Source organism: Sylvia atricapilla, chromosome 6 (assembly GCF_009819655.1).
Source record: "Sylvia atricapilla isolate bSylAtr1 chromosome 6, bSylAtr1.pri, whole genome shotgun sequence".
In the NCBI taxonomy this organism is placed as follows: domain Eukaryota; kingdom Metazoa; phylum Chordata; class Aves; order Passeriformes; family Sylviidae; genus Sylvia; species Sylvia atricapilla.
Window position 1 is genome coordinate 31,579,797 of NC_089145.1, and position 12,888 is coordinate 31,592,684.

The 12,888-nt window shown below is 35.0% G+C and overlaps 1 protein-coding gene across 1 annotated transcript in view; it reads right to left on the reverse strand.

Annotated features, from left to right (window-relative positions):
* RYR3 (ryanodine receptor 3) overlaps nucleotides 1-11,568 on the reverse strand; it is a 195,398-nt gene extending 183,830 nt beyond the window's left edge. The window contains exon 1 of the mRNA XM_066321419.1: nucleotides 11,427-11,568. Within this exon, the coding sequence (XP_066177516.1) occupies nucleotides 11,427-11,477 (51 nt within the window). The 5' untranslated portion in view covers nucleotides 11,478-11,568. The remainder of the gene's footprint in view (nucleotides 1-11,426) is intronic.
* Nucleotides 11,569-12,888: the final 1,320 nt, after the last annotated feature.

The following is a 12,888-nucleotide window of genomic DNA, read 5'->3' on the forward strand; positions in this document are numbered from 1 at the left end:
GACTATCTGTAGCAGAATATCACCCTTCTTCATCTTTTTTTTTCCTTCCTCGCCCTCCATTTTTTATGTTGTGGTGAACACATTTCACCATTTAGAATGTTGTGATTTATGATTCTAAATGGTCTTCATATTGGCAAAGCTAAGAAAGGTCATATTACCACTCTAATTGGCAAGCTAAGCTTTATAAAAGGCCCTTATTTCGTCAGTGATGTTATTTAAACCTAAGGTCAACCTTGAGAGAAGCTGGCTTGAGAAGATCCCTGGTAGGAAAAAAGATGTGTCTTTCTGACAAAAATAAACCTCTGTCATGATATTCTCTGAATGAATCTAGAATCTTTCAGATAACACTAAGCTTCCTGAATTTCAAATAAATCACAGAAGGTCTGTACTTCCTTGTTAAGTTTCCCTCAAAGTTGGTGTTTTTCAGTAGCAAGGCACCAGTGGATCCACCATTACAGTTTATTGCTTGTGACAAACAAATATCAACTGTGACAAGAAACAATGACTATACTCTGCTTAGCAGGAAAAGGTCATTAACAGCAGCTTCTGTAACTTATCTGCTGTTAGGCTAGCTAGGCCATTCACAATGAGTCATCAAACCGTGGCTTTTCAAATCAAGAAATGAACAAAAACCTTAGTATGAAAAACATTTTCCCTTCTGATAAATTCTCTTCCTTAATATTTTTATCATTATCAATATATTTTCATATATTAATATAAACATATTTTAAATGCAGGTGAAATCATTTTTTTTCCTCTTTGAGGAAATTCTTCACTATGTAACTTGGCAATTAGTGTGTGTTCCCTACTGGAAAAAGCAATCTGGCTGTTTAAACAGTATTTGCAACATGACATATATTGTAGCACATTCTTTTGGATTTTACCATTTATTAAAGGCTAACTGACTTAGTAGCTCTTAACTTCTCTTAACTTTCCCAATGATACAAGCATACTGCACAGCATCGTTCATTTTGTGCATAAAGGGGGTGTGTAAATGTGCAAAACGTGTAAATGAAAGAATTCTGAAACTCAGGCAAAGTGAAGCAAAGTGGTTCTTTGCCAGGGCAGCTTTGATACACTAAACTTTTACTGTTTCACACATGAAACTGAAGGAACAATGAGAGAATGTTTGCATCACTGGTGAAGGATATAATCCCATGTACTGTTGAATAACGTTGTTGTATTCCCTTCTGTGAAACTGTCCAGTAAACTTGTCTTTGCAGTGCAGCTTAAAATCACTATTAAAAACTGTTAGTCTTGAAAAAGTGTCACAATAGTTGCTCACTTTTCCTTCTCCTATAAAGCAAAAATTTATATTAACATACTATTATTGAAGGGGTTTTATTATAAATTCTATTATAGTTTTTAACTATGTATGTACTAAGCAACTTTTATCCATCTTTATAGAAATCAAAATACTAGAAAAAAGCTTTAAGCTATGCAAGAAACACATCAATATCATTATTTTGCAAAAAGATATAGCAACATGTTTATTAAGAGAAATATGAAAATATTATGGGTCTAATTATATAAAAATCAAATCTAATAATATAATTCAAATATTCTACAGTTATATTACCTGGTTCAATATGAGATGCTCTGCCACTTAATTGTACAGGTGGAAATATTTTGGACATGTAAAAGACCCAAAATTTTACCTCATTCAATTTCATGGAAGAAATTTTTTTTAAATTAGGGATATCTGAGCAAAACTACAATAAACACAGTAAATAAATCTTGAATAAAATACCTAAAGCAAATATGGATAACCAGCACTCACACTGACTGAAGGAAGAGGTGTTTGACAGAATTACTTTAGAAATTAAAGTAAGCAGAAAGCTTACTAAATTGATACATTTAATAAGGCTTAATTGAAAGTTCTGAAATAATAATCAATGATTAGTGATCCAGTGAGAATAGATATCCTTTATAATCAAGAGTTGCTTGAAGAGTTATTATTGAGGTACTAGTTGGTATTCAAGCACTCAGCTCTTTTATTCACTCACACAACAGAGTTATGTTAAAGATGGAGCCAGCTTGACATTGCCTAAGACAGTCACCTAGGATCCAGTATAGTACACAAAGAAAGTTCTTGACATTTTTGAAAGCTTTGAGCTAGAATTTTTTTGTTACATTGTGTAAAAAAATTTAAAACAAACAAACAAAGAATTTTTTTTTTTTTTTTTTTAAATCAACCATCCCTGATACATGGGTGATTCAGTCATCAAGTGTTAGTTGCCCTCAGCCACTTGTAACTTCACCTAAACCAGATTACCTGCAACAATTTCCAGGCATGGTAACAAAGTAATTAAAATAAAAAAGAGATTTCCAACAGATCTGCAAAACTTTACTAGGAATGCAAGTAAGGAGCATCAAACAGAAAAGGTTAATGTCTGCAAATTTAAAAAAATGTATTTTCCTATGCATTAAAAAACCCTCACTCTTTATTAATTTTAGTATAATAAAGTAGTTCATAAGATAAAGGAAAAATGCAAAGATTTTAATAAAGGCTTGGCACATAATCAACATTAACTTTCCATAGAAAATCAGAAAATCAGATCCTATAAATCCCTATTAGCATTTAGTCTTGTAATGGTCAATATGAGTGCAGCAAATAATCTTTTGTCCTGTAAATGTTCTTCACCAAAAGGTTACCTTGTAGCTACAAATGCAGGCATAACAGTACATGATCAGACTGAGCTCTTCCAATTTCTAAACTCTACTTTTCCCAGTTTTAGCCACAAAGAAATTAAAATGTCTGTTGATTTTGATCTCTTGAAAAGTGCAACAGCAATGGATATGCACTTGAAAACACAGTTAGACTGGTAACTTGGAGTTTATACTGGCAGGTGGGAGTTTGGTTGGTTGTTTTTAGTCAAAATATTAACTAACTGTTAATATTTCTATACATTCTTCATCATCCTCAGAACTATACAAACTACTGACATTAAGTATCTCTAATATATAGAGATATAGGTTTATAGGTCTTCTGAGAATTTTCAACATACAGAAAAGATGAGGCTGTGAAATCAATGAGCATCAGATGGAGTCTTGTGCAATGGGAGTCACTCGGTCTTGAGCATTCTAGTGAATCATCTGTGACATTAGCACTAGCATATTTTCCAAGCTTGATGATCCTTGTACTCCCATTTGTAAGTGGTACTGCTGATGTAGCTCAAAAGCATGTTAAACTTCCAGTGCTGTAAATTAATTCCACATCCTCTGTTAAAAATGTGCTTCAGTTTGCAAGTTGAAATTCTATTTTTGTACAAATAATTTTAAAACATTCTATTTAAGTTCCAATTCTTCTGTATTACTTTATTGTTGAAGAGACTTCAAATTGTTGCAACTGTGTCAAGGGAAGTTGTTTTTCTGGCACAAGGTATTAGACAACATGGTTGAGTGCTGAAGTAGCTGAAATACTCAAGACTGGCAGAAATGTTTGCTGTGGACTAAAAACAGTTCAGGCGTGCGCTGACTACTCAGCTCACTGAGGAACTAGCACTTGCTTATTTGGATAAAAGCCCAGCAGAAAGAACAAACTTGATGTTACTACTGAATCTTTCACCTTATGTTGCTGATGTCTCTACTGCTACTTCTGCTGACGGCAGCTGACACTCTCCCCATGGATGTGATGTGCCAGAAGAGAGAACTGGAAAAGGGCGGTTACAGACTGGTCATCAGCTCCTATTTACAGCTGAACCCCGGCTGTGGAGACTGAGAGCTGACTGACAGCAGGTGCAATGACTGGCAATCAGCAGCTCCGTGTGCCTCATACCGAGACACCACCACAAGCAGTTCGAGCAAATCTCAATTTCCCTATAGGCTTTTGTAATTCCAATGCATATCCCAATCTTGAACTACTTTAGACGCACCCTGAGGTGTCACATATTTGCCATTTGCACTTCAGAATATCACTGTAATTTTCAGAAAAAGTTTCCAAAAGTTACCCAAGCACATCAAGTATTTAGGAGGAAAATATCTGCTGAAAGCTGAACATACATTCTCTTAAAGTACCATTTGGTACACAGTTTTAGATCTTCCAGATCCAAAAACCACTATATCCTACTAAGTTATAGACAGAAGGAATAGTCTGGTGATGTCATGACATTAAAGACAGAACATCAATTTAAAAATTCTATATTGAGAAAATAAACCAAAGTACTCATCCAGGCATACCTTAATACCTCATGTTTTCTTTCTGAATCTTTTGTAGTGTATTTATGTTACCAAATGTTTGGGTTTTTTTAATTGAGACGTTAATTTTACTGTCCATAGACATCTGTGCTTAGTATATAGCTGCACTGTTACTTTATGTCATTTGGAAAAATGTGCATTTTGTGTATGAAGTCAAGAGACATAGAACTTTTAGCTAGTGTCCTCTTATTGAATTTAGTATCTTCAAAATAACTGTGTCTTCCATGCCTGCAACTCTGTTTAATTTTTGGAATGTGTAGCTAATGCACCTGGCAGCATTTCGCTGTGTGGTCACAGCACTGCCATGGGAACTGAGAAGAGGCAATATTCACTGCTGGATTTCAACATGAATCATACCCAGTTAGTATGGCATGGGACTAGAGATCAGAAAATCTACTTACTGCATTCTATAAAAATGCATTACATCACTATTTATTCCTGAAGATATTCATTTCCATTCAGACACCAAAAAGTAGAGCATGAGCAGAAGACAAATCCCTACAACAACCACCAGTGTGACTAGGAGGAAATAGGTAAATATATGCTTGGGTATTAATTTAGGATTATTGCATGGTCACAAACCTCATCAAAAGGCTTTTCACTCACTAAAATTCTAAGGCAAGATTGAAGAGCTTTGCTTGATTGTAACAAATTTGATTTAATTCTGCAGAACTGCATCAACATCAAATATAACTGGGGTGAGGAGGGAAGGGGAATGAAAAGAAGTAAGTTAGATCTATCCTAGAAGTTAAATCAATCTCCCAAGTATTTTTTAGCAATACACTGGATTTGTAACACTGTATTATATGCACTGAATTCTTTTTGAAATTGCATTTTTAAAATTTATGCTGTAGAAAGAAGCAGTAGAAAAGCATGATGCTGAGTTCATGTAGTATAATGCTGTTTTGATTTCAACTGATGTAGACTGATCTAATATGAAGCAGGTTGCTAAAGTGCAACTTGTTAGATATAATTACCTATATCCCATTGATATTATATGATACGACAAGATATATATCCATACATCTATCATATATACATGCACTATGATTATATTTTGTTTTACAATACATCTATGAACTTTATTGATCTACATCCTTGTAGGAAAAATAACATTACCACATACTTTATAAATACGTGCTAATTAAAACATAAGAAATGTCTCAAGGAAACCAACCAAACAATGTACCATTTCAAGAGCAAATTCAGCCCAAACTGTCAATATTCTTTTGGAAGTGTATTCCTACCTCAACTACCTTCAATTTGATAAAAAGAAATCCACCTTCAGCTCTGATTAATCATGATTCAAGTCTTCACATTTTCACTGTTTTATCTGCAAAAGCTCTACTTGCCTTTTCCTCTTTCTGCTCCTCTTTACCTGATACAGTCTTCCAATACACTGTAACCCAGAAAACGCATTTTTCCCAGATTACTTATTATAGTGGGTTTTTTTATAAACTTCAAACAACTTTCATTAAATTAAAGATACTAAATTAATGAAATGCTTTAGTTTCCATCTAAACATGGTGCAAAGAACTATTTCATGCCAACTATTTTATGTCATTTCACTCCAAAAGAAAAATTATTACAAATGATTGGAAAGACTGATAGATATCAGACAACTACTGTATATGTTTGGAGTTTAAAAAAAAAGACACACACTGAAGCAACAACTGTTGTCTTTATACTATGGTAGACCATTTGCTTAAAATTCTGCCTTGAAAAGAGGTTGCAATTTATTGCACAAGATTTATTCTTTATTTTATAAAAAATAAACACAGCATATCACAGCACATGATGCACCAGAAATTTTGTCATATTCTAAATCTGTCCTTAATATGATCCTACTTTCAGCAGAGAATGATCCTACTAAGCAAAGAATGACCATGACAAATTTTGCCTATAGTGACAAATTGGGAAAAAATATTCATTGAGAACACATGCAGGAAGTAAAAGTGGCAGTTTAATGAGTGAAAATAAACTGAGGAACATTATTTACAAAGAAGGACATTACAAGTTCTTAGAAACATAACTCAGAACAAATTTACAACATTAATTATGATTTTCATGGCAGAAAATTACGAAAAATAAAAGCAATTTTGAATAGTTGTACTGGTGATAGCCTGAAGTTTAAAAAGCAAAAAACAAGTACCTTTGAAAGAGTCTTTTTTTAAAGAGATGAAGAAACATGAAGTTTTTGTTTTGTTTGTCACGTAATTTTTGTTGTACCACTTAAAAGCCTTTTAAGTATGGACTGCTACATATTTATTGCTACAGTATATTACTGTACAACTGCAGCAAAAGGATCAGAAGGGGTAAATTTAATGCACAGAAATAAACAGATAAACAGATATAGAAATATTAACTCAAGAATAACTGAACTATCACACACCAGTTCTCAGAAGCAATTCAAGTTTTATACAACAGTATTCTTTATTTTTACCCCTTTTTGGAATGGAATTGACTGACTAATGAACTGCTGTGTCATGAATTGCAGCACATTTCAGTAACAATAGACAAAATGTTCTAATTAATTTGAAAACAATTCTGTGAAATACACACAGCTGTTCAAAAAGCACACAGAATTTGTGCCAGCTCCCTTAAAATGGGCATCAGGAAGATTCCACTGATTTGATCTCAAAGCATTTCTTAGCATTGCTATATGTTATTATAAATTCATGCACAACTCACTGAGATCAGTTTTCACATTTTCCCAGTTTTTAATTAAGCACTGCTAAGGACTTCTCCCCAGAAATACTTTCCATTATTTGGTATTTGGACATTTTTCCAATATATTTGTTTACAAGTATTGGTGGTAATACTGGTGAGGATTTTATAGGCACTATCTGTACTTTACTGACTCAAACCACAGAGACCCGTGCTACAGAGCATCACCATGCAGTTAGTAGCACAGCTATTAGATATAAAGTTGGACTATTAAGGAAAAATTATATTCATATCTCCACTTCATATGCTCTTTGTTATGTCACTAGAGATACACCACTTGGAACACAGATTTTATGAAACAACATGTATTAGAAGAATCTAAAGAAACCCAGTTTTATGCCACACTAATCCCTGATAAACTGAAATTATTTAGTACAACTCTTAAAATAGTATTTAAGAAGCATGATATAATCACTTTATATATTTATATTTGGCAACAGTGTAAATGATTGGGGGGGGGGAGGGGGAAAGGAAAATTTAATTCACACTATGCCTGACAGCTCATATTGTAAAACTGAGATTACTTCCCATTTCCTTTGCAACATCTGAACAATAGAAGACTTCATTTTCAAGAAGTATAGATAGGAATGTGTTTCCACAAATAAATATGTGTATGAGCTGCTCAATTGTCTTGATTCTGAGCAGCAACTCAATACAAAAATGATCCTAAAAATATCTGTAAACTCATTGAGTAAATTTACATGGACTAGGTCTTGTTAAAAAAATCCAAATATTCTTTTCCGTGTCTTTGTAACAAAAGTATTTTGCTATTTAAGTATAACTGATAACTACACTCAGCCTATGGAAGAAAACAGCTTCCTATTCTTATGTGTAAATTTTTAGACAGTGATTGGAGAGGTTTATCAGAACACTTAAAGTTAAGTCCTTGGGAGAAGCTGTTAAAAGGGCACAAGGTAAAGAAGAATCCATAGGTAAGGCCTTTGTGACTCACAGAAATGAAGGACTGGTAACCAGCTGGGGAAAGAATCACAGACACATGTACAAAGGCATATGTACACTTATGCCCAGACACACCAGCACAAACACTATTTAGATTTACAGAAAATGAGGCAGAATTCTGTTGACTAATGAATCATCTAAAAAAAAGAAAAGGTATTTCTATCAAAATAAGGAGAAACTCTTTCCACTAATAGCATGAATTTCAGGAAAAATAGCAAAGCAATAGACCTATTACCTAGTGTTACCACCATAATTTTGACTCTAAGATTGCAAACAACTTTGATATTCTTCATTACATTTAAAGTGATTTGGGCAGGGGTAGGACTTCCCCTCCATCATAAACCATGCTCTTGGTTACTCTTAGCAAGTTACTATTTAGGTATTTCTCATGGAAGAAGGCAAAAGCTCTTTTCTCCAAGGCAGAGATCATATCATATTTGACTAATTCAGCAGAGAAGGAACTTGTAAACAATTTCCAGAGAGGAGAGGACTTATTCAATTTATCATGGCAGTTAAGTTCCCAGTAGCTAGGAAAGGCTCAAAGCAGAATGCTTTACACTCACTCATTCACATTAAGGGCAACAAGAGCCCTTAAGGGCAATATCTATATCCCTCAGTATGTTATCTCAAAACAGCACAGGCTACCATATATATTCTCACCTAATGCTGCACAATGTCAGCTACATTGATTTCTCATATATTCAGACATTAGGAGGGGGTAACTAATAAACAACATGAGAAAATCATCTAAACAAATGAGAAACTAAAACACATCAGTATTACATTTTACACACAAGCAACAAGTGATTTGCTTCTCCCTTCCATACATGACACACTGAATATCTGGAGTCAAAACAGAAGGAAGCCACCAACTGGAAAAATAGATAAACAGTTTAAAGCATTATTACAAGAAAGAAAACACCGAAGATTTCATAACAAAGGCCCAACAAAAGGGTAGCAGTGTAAGGAAAAAATATGTTTATTTATGTTCATACTGAACTTAAAAGTCAGGGAAGAATTCAGAACAGAAATTACATTGTATAAATAACGCCCAAATGCTGTCATTGCATGTAAAGGCTTTACACAAGCATTGGGACATATTTGAAAAGAGTCCTGAAGACATACTACTTCTAGAACAATGATAATGTTGTTATCCTCTCTGGAATTTGTTTTTTAGGTGTTTCTCATTCCCATTGCTGCCAAACTAATCAAATATAAGGAATGTTTTGGAACAGAAAGTGACAGTAAGAAGCTTTCCATCAAATCTTATAAATGTGCCAACAAGTTGCTGCTCCATAGAAACAAATACAGATTTCATCATCATGCACTGACAAGCTTCTTGACCTTTTATATGAGGAGAGAACATAAAAGTGAGGCACAACATTAAACGATTACTTAGATCTGGAAGACAAAAAAGTCATAACCTACAAAAAATTGAGGGCAAAAGGACATTTGTCTTTAGGATAGCAAACAATAATTTAAGCAGATTTTTAAGAGTTGATTCTCTTGCTCTTTTGAAAAATGCCGTATGATATCTTTGAACCAAAATATATCTAATCTTATTTTATACCTAAATAAGAAAGAGGACCCTAAAATATCTTATTGCTCTAAAGACTCAAAATTAATATATGGATTATCAGTATTTTCAAAGGACTGCATAAACCTTGGAAACTTCAGTAGCAATTCAAGTTCGCAGAAAATATTTTGATTTGGAGTAGATTCTAATTGATTAACAATTTCACTGGAAGAGTTCTTAAGGACTACTGTACTTAATGTTTGTAAGCACAAACACTGTTTAGGCAGCAATAAAAGCTGTAAGAAATCTGTACTGAAGGTGTATCTCACTAGAGCACTCAGTATCTAATGTTTCCTTTCTCAATATATTAACAACAATTCATCCCTTCCCCATGAAGGTGAAGGAAGTTTTATAATAGAGAAAAGACAGCAGTAACCGATATGATTGCTTGGAGCAAGAAGTTGCTGGAACTTCCAAGACAGAAATCTAGTCCATTCTCTCCCTCATAGAAGATTTCCTTGTACTACATGGAAGGAATACTTCTGTACAGTCTCCCTTTTGCTGTTTCCATTTTTGGCCCACACCTCTATTCAGCACTTTATTTTAACAGTTGGAAAGAAGGGCAATAGAGTTACTCTAGCATGAGAATGTATCACAGCAGCAGAAATTGCCATCTCATGTAGCACACATAGGCCACCCATGAAAGGGCAAAGCTTCTCACTCCATCACTGAGGATGGCTGTTCAATCAAGGCAATATCCTAGAAAGTGGAAGGATGAAGGATATACATTTAAAGCTCCAGTCTCAGATTAAAGGCTGGAGTAATCTGCTAAAATATGTATCTCTAAAAAGTATAGTGGAGGGGAAGAATGTTGGAAAAGATTTTTCATTGTCATTATTCATCCCCCACCCCCAGCCCCTCCATGAATTCTCTGAGGCTTAGAAGTGCAAATGACACTTCATCACACCTAAACATCTTACAGCAGCAGCCATTGCCTCACTCCAACCTTTATTTCTCATAAATAACTTACGCAAGCCTCTCACAAATCAATCTTGTAATTTCTTAGTTTGGGAACTTAGTATGGCGTTTTTTTGTGACTTATCCTTTTAAAGTTGAATCAACTCTAGAAGAGTCTGTTTCTGGAACATTATTTGTGATAAATGCAATGTAAAGATAGCATGGAAAGAGGAGGGAATACACACATTTAATAGCAGTTTTCCCATGCTAGTTACACAACAACAACACACTCTTAGTCATGCAAGGTAAAAATAACGAGACACGAGATGAGACATGAAAAGGATGTTGTTATCCTCATCCCAAAAATTAATGCATGTGCAGTACTTGTTTAAAAGTCCAAATTAGTTGTCATACTAGATTTGTGTAAAGCTTTAAGAAAGAATGGTGTGAGGGCTCTTTATAGAAAATTACACCAAGTGGAGGATATTTCACTAATTAACACCCCTTCCCGAAGAAATGCTTATGTCCTTTAAAGATGAGCTTCTTTTAATAGAGAAAAGACCCCAAACATTTCCAGAGCCCTGACTTCAACATCTGTTGGTATTCTCTACACACAAGTGTGCTTCTGTGTGCATGTTTATCAGAAGAGGTCATCAGGGGCTTGCTTGGTTTATTCATCATTTTAAGGCACTCCTATTTGCAAAGCTTCTGTTAATGTCAGTGAAATCTAACCCAGACAGAAGTTTCAGAGGTCACATATTTGGCATGCTACATTTAGAAACCCAAGTACAAAGTTGATGAGGACGCTTCAAACACAGGGGATTACAGCGGAAATAGGTCTCCTTATACCAAACTGGCTATTGAGCAGATTCAGGGAAGAACACACCGAGACTGCATGATGCTATTAAAGCTCTTATTCTCGCTTTTATTTTATCCACTGACTAAATCAATTCTGCCATTTGGCAAAGCCTAGCACAGAAATAACACTTTATTTTTAATACAACAGAAAAGAAATAGACACGAGGCACAAAATCATGTACTACATGACCTATAAAAAGCAGATACTTACAGTTCGTAGGAACTGTATTTCATCTTCCCCTCCTTCACCCCCTTCAGCCATGGCTCTTGAGGAGTCAGCTCTGCTGAGGCTGATCGCCTCCACCGTCGGCTCACTGCGCTCTGTACTGCTCCTCTCCTATCAGTATTAGCATATAGCTAATCCACAGCCATATAGGGAGCTCAGCTAACTCCACTGCACTGCAGACTGTCAGTCAACCCCCTCACTGCCAGAGCCAACTGCGCTGCTTTTCCAGCTCATAGCAAGCAATTCTCTCCCTTTTCTCTGTACCCTGGAGGCAAAACCCCCTACAGTTAAGGTATTGCAGGAAGCATTATATGCATCACTAGGTGTTGATTTTTTTTCCCTCCAGATACTGTCTGGGCAGAACAACAGTAATGGTGAAGTGTTAATAAAAGCAGAGCTTGAGCTTCCATTTTCACAGATCAGGATAGCCAAATTTGAACTGAAATGTATCAAATTCAGCAATTCTGAACCTACTGATTATGCAGCAGAAGGATGTAATCCTGATGATCACAGGACAAGCTGATTTTGACAGCAGGTATTTTCAGCTTGCTTACAATAATTTCCATTTCTTGATTCTCTGCATAAGCAGCTGCAAATTTGATTTCCAAGATGACTTCATGATCTGAACCAACCATGTGTAGTTATTTGTGCTATCCTTTTACATGGTATTTATACCTATATCCTAAGGACTTCAAGGGCTTTATCTGCACCTTTTCAGAACTACACCTGAATATTTATAGAACACGGTTCATATTTACTTCAGAATCCACAAAACACAGTTACATTAAAATAAAATGTAAAATAACTTTAAATTCTAGTTCAATAATGAAGAAATTCATAATTAATGAAAATTACTATTTATTACTTCAATATGAGCATCTAATGAAAGGAAAATATAGACCAACACGAGTACAAAATTCAATTAAGTGAAGGGAGTAAAATGAAAAGGACACAGTAAAACAGAAGAAAGCACTGAGGAGGCTCTAGCCAGCCATTCACTGTGTGATCTTGAATGTTGTGATAAGATTGCAATCACAGCTTACCCCTACATTCAACCCCTGAGAAGAATTACCCAAAAATTGTGCAGCCCCTATTTAACTCGATACATTCCCTCACAGACTACCATATGCATAGTCTTTTTCTCAGTAAGAACATATTTATGGTTTACAAAGGAAAACATAGGTACAATAAGGGAACAATATCTTTCCTGGGGTCACAAGGACAAGTGTAGAACACTGAAAACTGAAACTAAATACTCTGTGCCCACAAGCTAATAATTTATGGACAACTGTCCTCTGGACACAGAACCTAATGCACACTGCCCTTCCGCCCCCCCCAGAATTGCACTGATTTTGCACTAATTAAAATAAGAATAGTCACAAGCCAGAAAATAAGATGCCCAAGATTTTCTCTCCTTGATGGGGAGAACTCTTTGAAAAATGTTTTA